This window comes from Thamnophis sirtalis, unplaced genomic scaffold, assembly GCF_051295495.1.
Source record: "Thamnophis sirtalis isolate CommonGarterSnake01/CBP01778 unplaced genomic scaffold, rThaSir2_p1.2 scaffold_13, whole genome shotgun sequence".
Taxonomy (NCBI): Eukaryota; Metazoa; Chordata; class Lepidosauria; order Squamata; family Natricidae; genus Thamnophis; species Thamnophis sirtalis.
Genome location: NW_028261393.1, coordinates 2,685,185 through 2,706,131, shown reverse-complemented (window position 1 = coordinate 2,706,131; position 20,947 = coordinate 2,685,185). Strand labels below are relative to the sequence as shown.

The 20,947-nt window shown below is 46.8% G+C and overlaps 1 protein-coding gene across 1 annotated transcript in view; it reads right to left on the bottom strand.

The window, feature by feature from the left end:
* MAP4K1 (mitogen-activated protein kinase kinase kinase kinase 1) overlaps nucleotides 1-19,372 on the bottom strand; it is a 42,210-nt gene extending 22,838 nt beyond the window's left edge. The window contains 10 exon segments of the mRNA XM_087727947.1: nucleotides 604-666; nucleotides 2,082-2,213; nucleotides 2,835-2,907; nucleotides 4,143-4,185; nucleotides 4,919-4,966; nucleotides 5,397-5,452; nucleotides 13,971-14,035; nucleotides 14,483-14,573; nucleotides 15,799-15,856; nucleotides 19,165-19,372. Of these exon segments, the coding sequence (XP_087584073.1) occupies nucleotides 604-666; nucleotides 2,082-2,213; nucleotides 2,835-2,907; nucleotides 4,143-4,185; nucleotides 4,919-4,966; nucleotides 5,397-5,452; nucleotides 13,971-14,035; nucleotides 14,483-14,573; nucleotides 15,799-15,856; nucleotides 19,165-19,275 (740 nt within the window). The 5' untranslated portion in view covers nucleotides 19,276-19,372.
* Between the last annotated feature and the right edge of the window lie 1,575 nt (nucleotides 19,373-20,947).

Here is a 20,947-nt window from a genome sequence, read left to right as displayed (position 1 = left end):
TCCTCCTCCTCCTCCTCCTCCTCCTCCTCCTCCTCCTCCTCCTCCTCTACTCTGCAAACTCTGATAGATTGATGATGTTCCCTAGTTGGGTCAGGAAATGTCTCCAAGAAAACCACCAAACTGGGAGAGCACCAAGGGACCCCACAGTCTTTGTCCTCCTCCTCCTCTTCCTCCTTCTCCTCCTCCTCCTCCTCCTCCTCCTCCTCCTCCTCTACTCTACAAACTCTTATAGACTGATGATGTTCCCTAGTTGGGTCATGAAACATCTCCAAGAAAACCACGAAACTGGGAGAGCACCAAGGGACCCCACAGTCTTTGTCGTCGTCGTCGTCGTCGTCGTCGTCCTCCTCCTCCTCCTCCTCCTCCTCCTCCTCCTCCTCCTCCTCCTCCTCCTCCTCCTCCTCCTCCTCCTCTACTCTACAAACTCTTATAGACTGTTGATGTTCCCTAGTTGGGTCATGAAACATCTGCAAGAAAACCACCGAGCTCAGAGAGTATCAAGGGACCCCCCTCAGTTTTAACCCTGTGCGACAAATACTCTCCTTTATTGAGACTAAGTAAGGATCTGCCACCACTTCTGAAGGACCCTTTGGCAGTACTCACCACCGGGCCTTCTCCTTCAGCTTTGGAGGCTGGTAGCCACTCTTGGTCATCAACACCAACACCCTACGAGGGGGCACAGGGAGACAAGACACAGATTAGCTCTCAAACAGTCTCTTCCTTAAAATCCTCTTCACGGAAAAGACTTTTTTTCGATCGCCAGGGATGAGAGAGAGCAAACAGGAGCCCCCAGCAGGGGTGGGCTGCTTCAGGTTGGCCCGGGTCCGAGAGAACCTGTAGCTAAAGTTATGGCCAGTTCGCAGAACCTCCAAATCCCACCCCGGGTGGCCCCTCCCACCCCTCCCAGGAGTCGCCAAGCGGCCCAGGTGGAGGCTCAGGGAGGGGGGGTGAAATGGGCCTCCCGAAAGACCTTGGGGAAGGTGAAAAGGCCCCCCCCCCACGCCGTGGTGCAGGAGGCCGACTAGGCCACACCCACCATGGCCACACCCACCGAACAATTGGGCAGCGAACCCGTTACTGAAATTTTCGAAGCCCACCCCTGCCCACCGGGTCACTTAAGTTTAATAAGTTTAAGTTTAATAAATTTATATGCCGCCCAATCCCGAAGGACTCCGGGCGGCTTACATAAAAGACAATTTAGAAATGCTAAAAAGTTTAAAAGGTAGAAGACAAAGCAGGTTAAAACACAACACACACTCGTGTTTTGAGTCTGCAACATTTCTGACAACTGATCCTTTTGTGTAGCTATTTATATAAACCTATTTTCTGTCCTTTTTGGCCTCCCCCCCCTTCCCCCACCCTTTTTTTTTTCTTCCTCTCTCCCTTGTTTTATCCTCTTGTTTTTTGTTTTTTAAACCCTAGCTTATTGTGGTGCTTATTAAATATACAATAGAGAGATACGGGATGTATAAACTTAGTAGGGATGCACCTGTGATTAAACGACATATTGTATGTGAAGATGGGTTTTCCCTCCCCCCCCCTTTTTTTTTCTCTCCATCCTCTCCCTTTCCCATTGTTGTCCATGTAACAAAAAATAAAAATAATTTATAAAAAAAAAAAAAAAAAAAACACAACACACACTCAACCGTAGTGGGGCTGGACCTCATTCAAGAGGTCAACAGCCCCAGGCCTGCCGGAAAAGCCAGGTCTTAGTAGACTTTCGGAAGGCCGGGAGAGTGGGGAAGGTCCGGATCTCTGGGGGTAGATCATTCCATAGGGCCGGGGCAGCTACAGAGAAGGCCCTCCCCCGAGGAGCCGCCAAACGACATTGTCTAGTTGACGGCACCCGGAGAAGGCCCACCCTGTGAGATCTTATCGGACGCTGGGAGATATGTGGCAGAAGACGGTCCCGTAGATATGCAGGTCCTAAGCCATGTAGGGCTTTAAAGGTAATAACCAGCACCTTGAAGCGCGTTCGGAGACCGATCGGGAGCCAGTGCAGCTCGCGGAGGATGGGTGTAACATGGGTGTATCTAGGTACACCCAATATCGCTCGCGCGGCTGCATTCTGGACCACTTACCGCAAAGGATGCATATCAAACATGGGTGGCTGCAGCTCAGCCAGCTCGATTGCCGTGATGCCCACTGACCACACGTCGCAGAGTTCGTTGTAGCCCCCTTTCAGTTCCACCGCGGCGACTTCCGGGGCCATCCTGGAACCAAGAGTGAGGCGCTGTATGTGACGTCCACCACCCCTTCAAGGCCCTCTTCGGTTCCCATGAAGAGCACCCCGGGTTTTTTTTCCCAACCTGCTAACCAGGTTTCTCAGGATTTCTCCCCCCTGGCTCACCAATGCCCCTTGCAGAAGGGACAACACTATTGGATGCGTTTGTCCCTGAAGAAGGAACGGGGGTGTATGGAAAAATGCACACAACTGGAACCCTTGGTTAGCAATCGCAACAGCACTTAGACTTATATACCGCTTTACAGTGCTTTTACAGCCCTCTCTAAGTGGTTTACAGAGTCAGCCTCTTGCCTCCAACAATCTGGGTCCTCATTTTACCGACCTCGGAAGGATGGAAGGCTGAGTCAACCTTGAGCCTGGTGTGAGATTCGAACTGCCCAATTGCAGGCAGCCGGCAGTCAGCAGAACTTAGCCTGCAGTACTGCATTCTAACCACCGCGCCACCTCGGCTCAGTTAGCATTATATATTCTGGAACAGATTCTGAAATGGGGGCCGGGGTGGGTGTGAAGCCCTTCCAATTGGGCATCCTTCTCCTCGGCATCTTGCGGCTCGGATACCCATCGGTGCCAACGGGTGACTTGTCTTTACCAGTAAGGGGTTCCGATGAAGGACATTCGGCGGGCAAAGGTGGCGCTCAGTTGAGCTGAGATTCCGAAATCAGCTGGCGGAAGGAAAGAAGAAGAGAAAAGAAAAACGGAGGAGTTGGAGAAAAAATATCTCTTGTCGTAGACCTGCCTCGTACTCTAGTTTGGGAAGATGAAGAGGGCGGACTTCAAGGAAATCCATCCAAGCAAATCGGCAACACACAAAGCCTTGGGATGGGATCTGTTACTAGGAAAATTCCAGATTCCTCAAATCTTGTCTCTTCATATGTGGCTCTCTTAGGGGAGACCCCACAATTACGTTCACAGCTCTTTCAACTCTCTATGGAGATTCTGAGTCCCTTCAAATCGTGGTTGTCCCAAAAGTGTTTTTTTTTTCCAAGAGGCAACGGGATTTTCTTCGTTTTTCTTTGAAGACGTTTTGCTTCTCATGCAATTTCCAATTTAATAAAATTTGTGAGATTTGAACTGCCGAACTGCAGGCAGCCGGCAGTCAGCAGAAGTAGCCTGCAGTACTGCATTCTAACCACTGCGCCACCACAGCTTGCTATTTGGTTCATATTTATGACGGTTTCAGCATCCCTGGGTCGTGGGGTCCCCTTTTGCGACCTTCTGACCAGCATAGTCAAAAGGGGAAGCCAGAGTCACTTAACAACGGTGTTACTAACTTAACAACCGCGGAGATTCCAGCGTGGCAAGAAAGGTCGCAAAATGGGACAAACTTCACTTACTAAGCAAGACACTTCTTCACTTAACAACTGTCCTGCTTAGAAAGGGAAATTTAGGGCTCAGTTGCGGTCATAGGTCGAGGACTGCCTACACACACTCAAAAATAGCAATTAAGAAGTTCACCCATAATGCTAAACCAGGAGTTTTAACTGCTGCCCACAGAGTCGAGCTTTAATGGACAGGATTTAGGGGCTACACCAGGGGTGGGTTTCAACCGGTTCGCGGCGGTCCCTGCGAACCGGTTGGTCGCTGAACCCGGAAGTAAGTAACTTCCGGGAAGGGCGCGCCCGCCCGCGGTCCTCACCCGATTTTGACGGGTTCTGCGCTTCCACGCATGCGCAGGACGCATACAGCACCTGCGTGATCGTCCAGGAGCAGCTAGAGCATCACGCAGATGCTAGTACGCATGCGCGCACCGCGCACGTGCACGAGGATGCCGCCGGCCCCGTTCCAACCGAACCGGTTGGAAAGGGGCGAGAAACCCACCCCTGGGCTACACGGTGTCCGCGGTAGAGTGGCTGAGGCTAACTAGCCCGAAGAAACAATGTCCAGAGAATGAACCTACCCAGTTTTACTTCCCCCCGGTCGTTGAGAAGAATGTTAGCTCCCTGAAAGGTGAAGAAGAGAAAAAGGAAGTGACACTTACTCAGAGAGTAAGGGACTGGCGTACAGAGACCCACAACCTCCCTCACCCAACTAGACCATATTCCCAATTCCCAGCTCTCCCAAGCTCCCGTTTTGCTGACAGAGGCACTGCGGGGGTGGTCCTTCGCTGTTTCCAGGGTGGGGGCCGCGGGGCAGATCTAAGCACCCCGTGGGCTGAATCCCAACCCCCCCTGGGCCTTGAGTTTGACACCCCTGCTCTAGCTTATACACAAGAATCTAGTCAACCAACGGTCAGCAATAGCAATAGCAGTTAGACTTATATACCGCTTCATAGGGCTTTCAGCCCTCTCTAAGCGGTTTACAGAGTCAGCATATTGCCCCCAACAATCCAGGTCCTCATTTCACCCACCTCGGAAGGATGGAAGGCTGAGTCAACCTTGAGCCGGTGAGATTAGAACCGCTGAACTGCAGATAACAGTCAGCTGAAGTGGCCTGCAGTGCTGCACCCCTAACCACTGCGCCACCTCGGCTCTGTACTAAATTGCCCCTATAAAGATAAAGAGTCGATCAAGGAATTCAAGAGGGGTGGGGCCTAGACTGCTTGTGAGGATGTAAAGACTCCAGACTAATACCTCTCTTGACGCCACCAGCCCTTCTACACAGCCTATCCCGAATTAATTTTCGCAAGGAAACTGGAGACGGACATAAGAGAAAGGCAAGGTTCGTAATTTTTACCTTTATATCTCGATGGATCTTGCCTTGTTTGTGAAGATAAGACAAACCCTGGAAGGATGGGGGGGGGGGAAAAACATAAAGCTTACATCCGATTTACCTTTGACATATGCCTAATATAACAATATTTAATATACGGGAAAGTCTTTGACTTATCACCACAATTGGGACCAGAATTTTGGTTGCTAAACAAGGTGGCTGTTAAGTCAGTCGCTCCCTATTTTATGACCTTTTTTGCCACGGTTGTTAGGCAGATTGCCACAGTCGTTAAGCGAATCGCGTGGTCATTAAGTGAATCCGGGCTTCTATTTTTTTAAAAAATCGATTTCACTTCATCTATTTCACTCGAAGCAGGAAGAGTTATGAAGAAGCAGCTGCTTTTCATGTGGGATATTCCAGGTTCAAGCCAAAGCTAACACACTTCCACCCTCGGGGGGAAAATAGCATGGGGAAAAAGGTGTGTCAATAGTTTTCTACTCACTTGTAAGGTTTCCCGGCAGATATAAGCAATCTGTAACTCCGACAAGGCCCCCGTGACTGAAAAGCAACAGGGAGACAGACAGTGAATACCCCTTTTCAGCCTGCGCGAATTTCGCCCCTCTTCCAGGGCCGATATTTTGGAACGATTTGGAAGAATTTCGGATTTAGTTCCCGGAGGAATGGAGGAATGGCAATGCCAAAACAGGCTGGCTCAGAGGCTTTTGCGTGTGGAGAAGAGACACTGTTTATCTTGACCTCTGCAATGAAATTTTGTGGTGCGTTTAAATAGTTTTGGTTTTCATTTATAGAGGTTTTAGATGGCCGTGTGTTGCCTGGGTGACCTTTAGTAAAACAATATCTCTAATGATAGGAATAGCAGTAGACTTATATACTGCTTCATAGGCCTTTCAGGCCTCTCTAAGTGGTTTACAGAGAGTCAGCATATTGCCCCCAACAATCTGGGTCCTCATTTTACCCACCTCGGAAGGATGGAAGGCTGAGTCAACCCTGAGCCGGTGAGATTTGAACCGCGAGAGTCAACCCTGAGCCGGTGAGATTTGAATAGAAATCTTTGACAAGGCTGCCCCTTGAAATGTACTTGCCCTCTTCTTGACCATTTTCCTTCCTTCCTTCCTTCCTTCCTTCCTTCCTTCCTTCCTTCCTTCCTTCCTTCCTTCCTTCCTTCCTTCCTTCTTCTCTCTCTCCTTTCTTCCCTTTTCTTTCTTCCTTCCTTCCTTCCTTCCATCCTTCCTTCCTTCCTTCTTCTCTCTCTCCTTTCTTCCCTTTCTTCCCTTTTCTTTCCCTTTCTTCCCTTTTCTTCCTTCCTTCTTCTCCCTCCCTCTCTTTTCTTCCCTTCCCATTCTTTTCTATCTTCTTTCCTTCCCTTCTTCCCCCTCCTCTTCCTCCTTCCCCCCCTTCCTTCCTTCCCCCTGCTCCCCTCTTGAAGTGTTCTTGCTCTTTTCTTGCCTATTTTTCTCCTTTCCTCCCTTTCTCTCCCTCTTCCTTCTTTCTTTCTCTTTATTTTTGAGTACAGTGAAGGTCAAAGAGAGAAGGGAAAAAAAAGGAGGGAAAGTTTAAAAAAAATACATTTTTTTTAAAAATAGGAAAAGAAACATTGGTGCTGGCACTATTCTGTTGTGGGTCTCCACCAGTGGTGGGATTCAGCCGGTTCGCACCTATCCGGGAGAACCGGTTGGTAACTTTCTAAGCAGTTCGGAGAACCGGTTGTTGGAAGAAATCTCCTTTTGTTTTTTTTTCCCACTTTACAGGGCTAATCCTGTAAGGAAGGCAGGAAGGAAACATTCTGGTGTTGTTTCTAGCCTAAACTTTATTGCCCTGCTTACAGAAACTGCCTCTCCGGTTAACCCTTATGACATTGTAACAGCTAAGGCGAAGCGCCCATCGACCTGAGTGACGTTGAGTTGGCCACGTGACCACCGAGCCCCACCTACCCAGCTGGTCATTAGGACAGAGAACCGGTTGTTAAATTATTTGAATCCCACCAGTGATCTCCACCAATCCAACTCTCCTTGTACTCTTCATCCTGCTCACATCACCCGAACCGTCAAGGCAAGAGTAAGGGGGGAAAAACTTGCCTAAATTGGGCTAATTCCCTAAGATTCCAGCTCTCTATATACTGGGTGCCTTAGAGAAACAAACTTCCCCCACCCCATCTCTGCTAGAGGTGGGTTGCCCCCAACTCGGCCGAACCGGTAGTGGAATTCAGACCTGGGTCACAGAACTGGCATCAACCAGGCCTGCCACGCCCCCCGAACCGGTTTCCTCACCGCCGCCAAGCCGCCCCCGCCATTTTGGTTTTTAGTAACTGCGCATGCGCGGTCCGCTGTAAATTATTCTGTGCATGCACAAAGAACAGTTGACATTGAAGAGCGCACATGTGCATTGTACGCGGGTTGTGGAGGGATAGTAAAACGGGCAGCAACCCACCCCTGATCTCTGCTCTTTGCAAGGATTCTGTGTTCCAGATGACTTTTGATCTCCACCGTCCTTACCACCCCCCACCCCCCGCAAAGAGATGCAACTACAGAAGGGAGGAAGTGAAGAAGCGGCAAGAGAGCATTAAAAATGAAAACGAGAAAGCAGTGCTGTGGTCAGCCTGTTACCATTCGAGTTGTGCTTGTGATGCTTCTCTGCCTCCCCACCCCGAAACCAGAAGTCGGGGAGAGCCACAACAAGGACCCTCTGGTTAGCCTTGCGTGTTCCAATTGCAAGCCCAACCCTGGTCTGGTCTCTTCACCCTTCTGTGAACGGAGCTTCCGGAAAACAGACATTCTCCTGCTTCCTTCTGCGCTGAAGGACAGAATCAGCATGCTCAAAAGGGGGAAAAATATATATATTTTTTTAAACCAACGCATAATCCAACTTTGGAATTTGCTGCCTTGAGATCAGAGGTGGGTTCCTACCAGTTCGCACCTATTCGGTAGAACCGGTTCGTCAAATCACCCGAACCGGTTAGAAGAGGTTCCACCAGCGGACCCGAAAAGCAGGCCACACCTACAGAAGAGGTTCCTAAAATTTTTTGAAACCCACCACTGGAGGAGAGAGATACAGAGGGAGGGAGGGAGAGAGAGAGAGAGAGAGAGAGAGAGAGAGAGGGAGGGAGGGAGAGAGAGAGTCAGTCAGACAGACAGACACAGAATCACATAGAGAGACACAGAGGGAGGGAGGGAGGGAGGGAGAGGCAAAGAGCCACACACACACACCCACAGACAGACAGACAGACTCAAACAGAGAAAGAGAAAGAAAGGAAGAAAGAAAGAAAGAAAAAAGTGAGAGAGAGATGAAAGAAAAAAAGGGACAGAGAGACAAAAGGAAGGAAAGAAAGAGAGGGGGGAGAGAGAGGAGAGAGAGAGTCAGACAGACAGACAGACACAGAGAGAGAATCACATAGAGAGACACAGAGGGAGGGAGGGAGGGAGAGGCAAAGAGCCACACACACACACAAACACACACACAGACAGACAGACTCAAACAGAGAGAGAAAGAGAAAGAAAGAAAGGAAGAAAGAAAGAAAGAAAAAGTGAGAGAGATGAAAGAAAAAAAGAAAAAAGGGACAGAGAGACAAAAGGAAGGAAAGAGAGAGAGAGAGAGAGAGAGAGAATTCACATGGCCAGCAAGCCACTCCCACAAAGGAGGCCACACCCACAGAGTAGGTTCTAAAAATTTTTGAAACCCACCACTGCTTGAGATGCTGTGCTGGTGATCCACTTCTCTCACTCAAAAAAGAGTTGGAGCAGTGGTGGGATCCAGCCGGTTCGCACCTATCCGGGAGAACCGGTTGTTGGAAGAAATCTCCTTTTGTTTTTTCCCCACTTTCCAGGGCTAATCCTGTAAGGAAGGCAGGATGGAAACATTCTGGTGTTGTTTCTAGCCCAATCTGTTTTTTCACCCTGCTTAAAGAAACTGCCTCTCCGGTTAATCCTTATTACGCCACCTGAGTGATGTTGAGTTTTGGCTACGCCCGCACAGTCACATGACCCCCGAGCCACGCCTGCCCAGCTGGTCATTAGGGGCAGAGAACCGGTTGTTAAATGATCTGAATCCCACCACTGAGTTGGCCCAATTCACGGAAGTCTTGGAGATCAATGGCTCTTGGCCTTGATGGTTGAGGGGCTGCTTCTGAAGGCCATTTGGTGGGAGATGGTTGGTTGGCTACTCCATCAACAGGCGGCTGAACCAGATGGGTCAATACTCAGGAGGTCCTATCCAGCAAGTCCTCTTCTTATGTTCTTTCATACTTTGACCAGAGAGTTTCAGAGCTGGGGTGACTTTGGGGGTAGACGGGATTGTTCTCTTGATGGTTCAGAACGTTGATGAAATCTTGAGAGCTCACAAGTGGATCACATTGGTGGTGTGTTTGGAGGCTTATTCGGTGAAGAAGATGACACACACAGCTAGCCAGAAGACTTCTTAGACTGGCAGAAGAAAATATTTGCAGCTCAGGGTGGACCCGTGGTGTCCTTGGTGCTCTCTGAGCTGGGTGGCTTCCGTGCAGACATTTCATTACCAAACTAGGTAACCTCATCAGTGCAGCTTCTTTAGAGCAGTGTTTCTCAACCTTGGCAACTTGAAGATGTCCGGACTTCAACTCCCAGAATTCCCCAGCCAGCGAATGCTGGCTGGGGAATTCTGGGAGTTGAAGTCCGGACATCTTCAAGTTGCCAAGGTTGAGAAACACTGCTTTAGAGGATCTGAAGATTGGGGGGATTGTTTTGGAACTCTCTCCTAAGCTAAGCGCACACTCCAAATTGCAATTATATCGAACAAAAAGCAGAGATCCAAGCCAGGGAACGTCCCCCTCGTCCATTCCCATTAAATTTCTTCCTTGCGGGGAGTTTTTAACCTTCTGATTAGACTTAACAATATATTCTTTGGAACCGAGAGCCGAGGTGGAGCAGTGGTTAAATGCAGCACTGCAGGCTACTTCAAGCTGACTGCTAGTTCTGCAGTTCGGCTGTTCAAATCTCACCGGCTCAAAGGTTGACTCAGCCTTCCATCCTTCCGAGGTGGGTGAAATGAGGACCCAGACTGTGGGGGCGATATGCTGACTCTGTAAACCGCTTAGAGAGGGCTGAAAGCCCTATGAAGCGGTGTATAAGTCTAACTGCTATTGCTATTGCTAACCTATCACGCAATCATTTCTCCCGCCCAGTTAACAATTCCTCCTTCAAGCTGGCCCGAAAAAGTAACAAAGCTTTGCATTTGTCCAAGAAATAGGAGTGCCTCGGTTTGTGACTCCCTTGCGTCGTTCATGGTTTTCTGCTGTCCTTGTAAGCAGCAGAAGGCATCTCCGAAGAGCGAAACTGCGTAAGCAGACTGGAAGAAAGGGGGAAGTTTGCAAGCCGACCTAAAGCCAGCTGAACAATGTGGGGGTCTCTTCCTTTGAAGCAGGTGCTAGAGAAAGCCAACAACCGCATCTGGTTTCACTTCTGTTGCAAAAAAGGACTGGCTAATTATTCGGTTGCACTGCTTCCCCAAGGAGCTTGTGAACCTGGCACCCAAAATGACATGCTTGGTGTGTGTGTGTGTGTGTGTGTGTGTGTGTGTGTGTGTGTGTCAGACACATCATTTTCCTCCTCTCAACAACGGTACACTACTTAAGTTTACATTAAAACGCTTCGAGAGTTAAGAACAACAGAAGGTTCCCTATGCTGTATCTTAGAACAGTGTTTCTCAACCTTGGCAACTTGAAGATGTCCGGACTTCAACTCCCAGAATTCCCCAGCAGTGGTTAGGACAGTGTTTCTCAACCTTGGCAACTTGAAGATGTCTGGACTTCAACTCCCAGAATTCCCCAGCAGTGGTTAGGACAGTGTTTCTCAACCTTGGCAACTTGAAGATGTCTGGACTTCAACTCCCAGAATTCCCCAGCAGTGGTTAGGACAGTGTTTCTCAACCTTGGCCACTTGAAGATGTCCGGACTTCAACTCCCAGAATTCCCCAGCCAGCAAATGCTGGCTGGGGAATTCTGGGAGTTGAAGTCCGGACATCTTCAAGTGGCCAAGGTTGAGAAACACTGTCTTAGAATACCCAATGAGAGAGTTGGAAGGGACCTTGGAGGTCTTCTAGTCCAGTGTTTTTCAACCTTTTTTTGTGCAAAGGCACACTTTTTTCATGAAAAAAATCGCGAGGCACCCCACCATTAGAAAATGTAAAAAAAAAAAATTAACTCTGTGCCTATATTGATTATATATAAAGTAATTCTCTTGAATAGGAATCAAATAAACAAAAAGAAATTATTTTATAATTGTTCATATTTCTGTTTACTTACTCAGTGCGAAACCTGGGCCTGTTTTTCTAAACACAAAGCTGATATTCGGGGCCGCAGGGACTTAATAGAGGCATCCCTGTGTCCCGGAAGCAACTTTCGGGACACAGAGATGTCCCGAGGCAAAAACACCCGGTGGGTGTTTTTCCCACGGCACACCTTACCCTATGTCACGGCACACTAGTGTGCCGCGGCACAGTGGTTGAAAAACACTGTTCTAGTCCACTCCCCTGCCCAAGCAGGAAACCCTCTACCGTTCCAGACAAATGGCCGTCAAATCTTTTATTAAAAACCTTCAGGGTTGGAGCACCCACAACTTCTGGAGGCAGGCTGTTCCACTGGTTAATTGGTCTCACTGTCGGGAAATGTCTCCTTAGTTCTGGGTTGCTTCTCTCCTTGATTCGTTTCCATCCATTGCTCTTTGTCCTGCCTTCAGGGGCTTTTGGAGAATAGGTTGACCCCCCTCTTCTCTATGACAGCCACCTCAAATATCTCAAGACTGTATCACCTCTAGTCCTTCTCTTCCTCAGATAGTTCCTGCATCTGTTCATCATATGCTTTAGCTTCCAGTCCCCTAATCATCTTTGTTGCTCTTCGTTCTGCTCTTTCTAGAGTCTCAAAATCTGGGTTAGACTGGTCTTTTCTTGAGTGATGGGCCTGCCAGAGTCCAAAATGGCCATCATCCACAGCCTCTGTGAGGAGAAGGGAGGTTGACTTGATCAATCACAGCTCTCCAAGATTTAAGAGGTGGCCATCCAGTGTTTGGAGATGCTAGTGTTCGGAGCGAGGCTTCCCAAGAGCCTGAAGCCAACTCCTTGTCCCGACAAAAAACCCCTTTTATTAATTTACTGTGAATTCTGCGCATTCACATCCAGCAAAGTCTTTCGAGGGAGGAATTACAGTCACAGACCTTATCTGGCTTGGAGAGCTGCCAGGACGATATCTGCAAAACTTGGCAAGGAGTCTCGGAGAGTCACGAACCAATGAAGCGAACTAGTGGTCTCCTGCAAACTCCACTCCCCTTTCGCTCCTCTTTTATTTCCTCTGGGAGGGGCCATTCACCGTCCACCTCTCGCCTTACTCCCAAGTCGACCCCTGTTCTTTAGCTCTTCCCTTCGTCTGGCAGCTCTGCACATGCGCACACTGGGAACAGGCTCCAACTGTTCTTCTGCCCCGCTGATGTCTGACTCTGAAGACAGCTGATAACTGTCAGGCGGCCTTGGCCCCCTCTCTGCCTCTGACACAGAGCCCTCATCCGAGCCTTTCCCAGACTCCAGGACTGGCCCATCTTCCTCCCCAACCTCCTCATTGTCTGAATCTGCTTCCAGCTCCGCTGGCTGCTGGCAGGCCACAACCGCTAGGGATTGATCCTTCTTTGTGCCAAGCAGGCGATGCGTCTCACAACTGTGTGAAAAAGTAGGGAGTGCTGGACTCCCTTGGCACGGGGTCAGGGTGAGGAAGCAGGAAGATTTGGTTTCCTGTCCTTCCAAACTTGATCTCCGCCGGGTGTCAATTTGCAAACTTCTTTTAAAGTCTGTGTCTAAGAGGCCTAAACTTTTTGACAAGCTTTCCTCCCAGGGGACCAATTTTATTTCCAGCCTTCCCCGAAGGGTGCACTATTTTGCGAAGCCTTCTTCCTCTCGGTGACATCTTTCTATGTATTATGCGCTGTTCGGTTTTGAAAGTTTGTTTCTGCTTACTAAAGGCTGAGTGTTGCTGTGAAGTGATAGTACTGCTTTAATTGGGCGTGGCCAACTTGTAAAATGTGGTGCAACTCACTTAACAACGCTCTTGCTTAGCAACCAAAATGTTGGCTCAGAAACTCTGGCATTTGAAGCACGCAAGTCTTAAAGTTGTCAAGTTACAAGACCCTTACACCCCTAACCCTTTAGAAAAAAAGCCCTGAGGGGTGTTCAAACTTGACAGCTTTAAGACTTACGTGCTTCAATTCCCAGAATTCCTCCTCCAGTCATGTTGGCTCAGAAACTCTGGCATTTGAAGCACTCAAGTCTTAAAGTTGTCAAGTTACAAGACCCTTGCACCCCTAACCCTTTAGAAAAAAAAACAAACCCAGGGGTGTTCAAACTTGACAGCTTTAAGACTTGTGGACTTCAATTCCCAGAATTCCTCCTCCAGTCATGTTGGCTCAGGAACTCTGGCATTTGAAGCACTCAAGTCTTAAAGTTGTCAAGTTACAAGACCCTTGCACCCCTAACCCTTTAGAAAAAAAACAAACCCAGGGGTGTTCAAACTTGACAGCTTTAAGACTTGTGGACTTCAATTCCCAGAATTCCTCCTCCAGTCATGTTGGCTCAGGAACTCTGGCATTTGAAGCACTCAAGTCTTAAAGTTGTCAAGTTACAAGACCCTTGCACCCCTAACCCTTTAGAAAAAAAACAAACCCAGGGGTGTTCAAACTTGACAGCTTTAAGACTTGTGGACTTCAACTCCCAGAATTCCTCCTCTCGCTCTTCATCTTGATGATGTGCGGATGGGCAGGGGGAGGGACCTGGAACCGGTTCTAAACGGCACTGGAGATTTGTGGAACCTCTTCTGTAGAAGAGGTTAGGAATGGCAGGAACCCACCCCTGGTGTGCGGGCGTGCGGGCGTGCTCCCTTTTTGGCACTCTGTGCCGAGAAGGTTTGCCATCCTTGCTATGAGGCCTCCTGCCTTGAACAAGATGTTGGACTAGAAGACCTCCAAAGTCCCTTCCAGCCCTCGGATTCTATGATTCTATAAGCTCATCTTTATAGAGATGAGATTTGGCCTGTCTTCTTAGCAGCTACCTTGGTAGACGTCCTGAAGGGAGCCTCCTGCACAGAACTCCATGCAAATCCACAGCTTCTTAAACCTGAAAGGAGGAGAGAAAAAGGGTTCGTGTGGAAGGAGGCTGAGAAGGGGACGAAAGGAGGAGGAAGAATCGGGGCCAGCGATCCAGGTTGCCCGTGAGCGCCTTCTCATTGTAGCGATAGCACTTAAGACTTATATACCGCTTTACAGTTCTTTTGCAGCCCTCTCTAAGCGGTTTACAGAGTCAGCCCCTTGTCCCACAACAATCCGGGTCCTCGTTTGACCGACCTCGGAAGGACAGAAGGCTGAGTCCAAAACCTTGAGCCTGGTGAGAATCGAACTGCGGACAGTCGGCAGAATTAGCCTGCAATGCTGCATTCTAGGCATTTGTGCCACCACGGCTCTGTCATACACCAGCTTGGCATCCCACCACCCACTCCCCCACCTTTCTCAAGGCAGGGAAATGTTTACAAGAGAATCGTCCTGTTTTCAGAGAAGGATCACTCACCGGATGTAACTCCCATAGTAGGCCACGATGTTGGGATGTTTGCAGGTTTTCACCATCACGATCTCCTGTTGGACAGCAACGCAATCATCATCTGGGCACAAAAAGAAGGATTTAGGGTTTTAGGAGAGAAGGGAAACGGGTTCCCCCTTCTAGCACTGATGGCGTTACCTAGTTGGGTAGTGAAACGTCTGCAGGGAAACAAACAAGCTCAGAGAGCACCAAGGACCCCACAGTCCTCCCCCTTCTCCCCCTCCTCTTCCTCTCTCCTCCTTTCCCTCCTTTCCACAAACCCTACTCCCTCCTAGTATTGATGATGTTATCTAGCTGGGTAATGAAACTTCAGCAAGAAAACCACCAAGCTCAGAGAGCACCAAGGAGCCACATTTCTCCTCCTCCACCTCCTGCTCTCCGCAAACCTCCCTCCCTTCCAGCACTGATGGTGTTACCTAGCTGGGTAATGCAATGTCATCAAGGAAACAAGCAAGATCAGCGAGCACCAGGGACCCCTCATGTCAAATACTGCATGCTACAAATACTCTCCTTTATTGAAACAGCTGGATCTGAGCCTCCCAGATGTTGCAGGGCTCCGATGGCCAACATCCTCACTACTACGTTGTTGAGTCCTTGACTTACGATCACAATGGAGCCCCCGGGTGTCTGTTTGTCCGGCAAGGCGGTTGCTAAGTGAATTTTGCCCCATTTTACGACCTCTTTTGCCAGAGTTGTTAAGGGAAATCACTGTAAGTGGTGAATAGTGAAGCCGTTAAGCAGATCTGGCTCCCCACATCATCTCTGCTTGTGGGAAGTAAGCTGGGAAGGTTACACAACGGCTATGTTCTATCCCCCCTTCTCGGCTTGATAACCAACGGCAGGCAGACAAACTTAAAAGGAACTCTCTTGATCAGTCCTCGGCTCAGACTGGCTTCGAGCCCAAAAATAACATAAATACAGTCTCTGACCAGATAACGGAATGAAAACAAATCTTTCTTACGGCAACACAAGTTGAACAAAACGAAAACAAAGCACTTCTTCCAAAGTCTCTAAGAATCAGGGTTGCAGAAATCAAAGCACTTCTCCAAGTGTATCTTACATAAACCACGATTGATGATCCATCAATGTTGCCCGAACCAAGGAACGAACGTTGACTCCTGCAACCAGGGCGTGGCACTATCCGTTCTTTTATTTATTTATTCTTTATTCTGAAAAGACTCACAGAAGACGTCTGCTGAGTCACAACGGGCTACCTGGGGAATATAGGAGTTGAAGTCGCCAAGGTTGAATCTAACCCTGGCCTAATTTTTTTCCTTGCTCCTCACCTGCTTCCATCTTTACAATTTTGATGGCAGACATCTTCCCCGACTCTCTGTTCCTTGCCTGAGGAGGAGACAGTCACCCAAAAGTTAATTTAAAAAGTTTTTTTATTTTTAAAAAATATTCTTATTCATAAACATTTTGAATGCACTGTATTGTCAGAGTATACCATTAAAAAAAAAGAGCCAGACAAAAGGCAGCAATAAATATTAACCCAGGAACTAATAACAATAGTAATAATACAACTAAATCATTTTCATAGCAATAGCAATAGTTAGACTTATATACCGCTTCATAGGGCTTTCAGCCCTCTCTAAGCGGTTTACAGAGTCAGCATATTGCCCCCAACAACAATCCAGGTCCTCATTTTACCCACCTCAGAAGGATGGAAGGCTGAGTCAACCTTGAGCCTAGTGGGATTTGAACAGCTGAACTGCTGAACTGCAGTCAGCTGAAGTAGCCTGCAGTGCTGCATTTAACCACTGCGCCACCTCGGCTCCTAACTTTAACTGAGAATCTCTTTATATTGGCTGATTTACATTTTCGTTCACTATATTGATACGATTGTAGTTGGAAACTCTATTTTCAATACATTTTCAATACTTTCTTCCTCTAATTTCTACCTCTTACCTCTAACCCACGGGTGTCCAAACTTGGGACTTCAACTCCCAGAATTCCCCAGCCAGCCATGGGAACTTGGAGACTTTAAGACATGTGGACTTCAACTCCCAGAATCCCTAGCCAGCCATGGGAACTTGGGGACTTTAAGACGTGTGGACTTCAACTCCCAGAATTCCCCAGCCAGTTTTCCCAAGTTGGACCCCCCCCTGCTCTAACCACTCATAAAATCTATTCCATATTAAGTAATATTCTGTGCCTTCTTTATCTTTTATTTTTAAAGTTAGTCTGCCCACTTCAAGCGCAATCTAATTTTTTCCCCAATTTTAGTAAGGCTCCTAATTGAGTTTATTTTTTTATTTTTGAAGACAGAGGCAGGGGACAGAAACTGGATTTAAATCGAGCAAGTGGAACTACAAAGGGCAGAACGACCGCCTTGGCTCAGGAGCCGAGTTCTAATTCTGCACCTCCTCCATCTTGGGCTTGGTTTGGCCAGACTCTGGTTTCTTACCATCCATTTCTCTCTGTCTCTCTCTTCCTTCTTGGCTTTCTCTTGACATTTCCCAGTTTGGAAGGGAAAGTGAGAAAGTGGAAGTCAGCTGAAAACGTTTTTGTATATTGCTGGCAGAGGATACAGCTGCTGCCCTCAGCTAGGCTGTTTTTTGGTGTTGTTTTTGCATTATGTGATTATTATTTTCATCCCCATTTTGTGCTGTTCAAGCAAGATTTTTATGTTTCGTAGGCAGCATTGGGGGTTACTGTGGCCATGCCAGCTTGAGATTGCTCAAACTTTCCTTTCTTGGAATACAGAGACGTGTGTGATAACAGCTGAGGATGGGTGTGTTTTTTTTTTAATAGCAAAAATAGAATGGAGCAAAGAAAGGATATTTAGCTCCTTGCTGGGCTAAACGGGTGAGGGGGGGGGTCTCTTCAAGCAAAGGCATTAATTCAGTTGTGAGGGGTGCAGAACATTAGCACCCTAGAAGAAGAAGAGGATATATTCCCACAATATATCCTGGGAAATATTGAAAAGGCAGAATATTATATTTCCCTGGATAAGAAATGGAGAAACATGTTTTTAGGCATGTTTACTCTTAATATAGCCCCCACCACCTTTGTCAATGGGCCATTAAAAAGCCTGAATTTTCTTCCAGCAGGGGTACAACTAACAGGGAGGAAACAAACATCGTTTTCTTGCAGGCATTATTTAAAAAGAAGAAAAAATACTGGGTAATGATATGCATCTAGCCAAACTCCGAAGCTTTGTTTGATTACAGGGGTATAAAAAAACCCACAAGTAAATAAAGAACAACAAAAGAAAGTTATAGTAGTAAACAGGAAACTTTACGCTGGGTTGCCCCCCACTCTGCCATCTGTGCAGCTTTGAGGAATCTTCGCAGAGAGAAGGCTAAAATTGCAGCAATTAAAGTGAAATTAATGGAGGATTGCACGGCGCAAGGTTTCCATTGGTGGGCAAAAATGATAAAATAATCTCTTTTTTGAAATCAAGGATGATTCTATACAGCCATGTGACTCAACCTTGGCATTTTAAAGTTGGTGGACATCAACTCCCAGAATTCCCCAGCCAGCCAGACTGCTGGGGAATTCTGGGAGTTGAAGTCCACGCATCTTAAAGTTGCTAAGGGTTGAGAAACACTGTTAAAACGGAACGTCAAACTGATTCAATTCCAAACGTCCCTCGGGGGGTATGGTAAATTAACATGCTTTTAAAAAGCAACTTTTAAAACAGATTTTGGTCTCCCTGCCTAATTGATCGATGATTGGAACCGATTTCATGAACCAATCAGTATGAGCATACGAATTAAATCAAATCCAATTCTTACATTCCCTAAAGAGAGCCATACAAAGCCCAAATCCAGGACTGCCTGCCCTTATTGCTATTTCCAATATGTTTCGGACAAAAAGAAAGAAAAAGAAAAAGAAAGAAAGAAAAAAAGAAAGAAAGAGAAAGAGAGAGAGAGAGAGAAAGAAAGAAAGAAAAAAAGAAAGAAAGAAAGAAAGAAAGAGAAAGAAAAGCAAAACAATCAGGAATAATGTAAGAGTGGTTTTTTTCAACTACCAAATTTTATTCATTTTGCAGGCTTGTGCCTTTTGGTTAAATTCATTATTTAGCCTTTAATAAAATGACGTCATGCAATTTGTGAGGGGGCTACCAAATTCTTCTGGCTTTTAAACAGGTTAGTTGCAAGAAATTTGTTTGTTTTTTTACAAATAATTGGTCCTTGCTAAGATTCAGTCATTCCATCCCATACCTTCTTGCCCACAGAAAGCCAATTAAATGATAGAATTTGCAGCCACGGATGGAGTCAGGGACCACTGATGAGAATCAAAAAAGTCCACTCTTCTGTACTTTTATGCCTGCTTCTGCTCGAGAACTTCACCCAAGACAATTACATTTATTGCTCAACCATCAGATTAACCTTCGTTATGGGTTTTAATTAAGATACAACCAGGATTTCAATGCATTGCAAACAGCTGGAGATGCTTCATTTATTAGACTAACAAGATCAGTTTCCCCTATATCACGTGACCCGAACTTCCACAAACTAATATTAACTTTAAAATAATAATAATAATAACTTTGCACCTTGCCTTTTTTTTTGTATCTTGATCTACATTTGTTGTGTTTGTTAATGCACGGAACAAAACTGTTTAAGCAATCCCCACAGCTGGGAAAAGGGTGCCCCGAGCAGCACTCGAACCCAAACCCCGTGCAGGACAATTGAGGTTACCTTATAGACTTCCCCATAGGTCCCTCCGCCAACCCGCTGGAGTAGTTCAAAGTCCTCCTGAGGGTTTCGGGTGGAAATCTCCAGCCGAGCTGCTCTTTCTTGAACATCCATTGTTCAGGGGTTCCCCTATTGTGCAGGCTGAAGGGTATAAACTCTGCATGTGTGTAGGCGTCGTTCTGTGGTCAGGATACGGGTGACCTTCTCAGTAAGGTTCTGCTTCCTGATTTGCAGCGTGATTAATGTGGGCGAGCAGATTTCTGGGGCTGAAAGATGAAGGGCCTTTCGGCTGATCCAGAGCTCATCAAGACTTTTCTTAGAGTTTAGGTGTGGATGGGGTCTTTCCAAATCTGCAGGTTGCCCCAAATCTGTTCTTAATCCCTCTCAAAATCTTTTTTTAAAAAAAATTCTGATTGGAGTTTTCCTGCCACACTGAGGGGGAAACAGATAGTTTACAGCAATGTGTGCTTAGAATGCTGTTGGTTTCGACTTTGTGAATGTTTTGGGAAGGTCCTCCCGGACCAGAATAACAGAGTCAGAGTTGGAAGGGACCTTGGAGGTCTTCTAGTCCAACCCTTGTTCAAGCAAGAGACTCTATACCAGGGGCCTGAATCTTATCCCCACAATATTTTTTTTCCAGAAAGTAAGTCATCTGTATACCAATTTTGGTTGAAATTGCTTGAAGCGTTCCAGAGTTATACTAGAACATACACACATACAGCCAAGATAGATAGATAGATAGATAGATAGATGATAGATAGATAGATAGATAGATAGATAGATAGATAGATAGATAGATAGATAGATAGATAGACAGACAGACAGACAGACAGACAGACAGACAGACAGACAGACAGATGATAGTTACATGTGTTTGCTGCTTCTATCTATCTATCTATCTATCTATCTATCTATCTATCTATCTATCTATCTATGTTGCATTTGTGCTGATAAATAAATAAAGGGAGACTAGTATAGATCTATTTCAAGCTATTTAGCTCTCATCAGCTAGCCATACCTGTACTGGGATTTGAATCTGTGCTGTATTACATATTAAGCAGTTGTGTTAACCACTAAGTCACAAGGTTCTCCTCCTTATCATCCATCTATCTATCTATCTATCTATCTATCTATCTATCTATCTATCTATCTATCTATCTATCTATCTATCTATCTATCTATCTATCTATCTACCTACCTACCTACCTACCTACCTACCTACCTACCTACCTACCTACCTACCTACCTACCTACCCACCCACCCACCCACCCACCCACCCACCCATCCATCCATCCACCTATCATATCTATCTATCTATCTATCTATCTATCTATCTATCTATCTATCTATCTATCTATCTATCTATCTATCTATCTATCTATCTAATCTATTCTAGAGAGAATTACACTGATGTTTTTCACTGTGTTTACTGCCAAGAATTGCTTCCTGCAAGAGGTGGTGGTGGTAAGGGGGAACAGTATACATTGAATAAATCAACCCTAAAATGGATATTTGCCATAAAAAGAATGGCAATCCTTTTTGTCCAAAGCATTCCCACCCACATGTGAGATGCAACCTGGGGTCTTTGGGGCTTTTCCAAAAGTGATATAGGTTCAAAAGAAGATCCTGTTTACTTTGGGGGGGGGCAGATGATGCTCGAAACCTCCCATCCGTTGTGCCTCCCACCCACGTGGATTCTGGTCTGCGCTGACTGATTATCTCCTAGGCTGGGCATCTCATGGGGGCAAATCTCTAGGCTGCAAGAGCCCAAGACTTGTTAAAAGC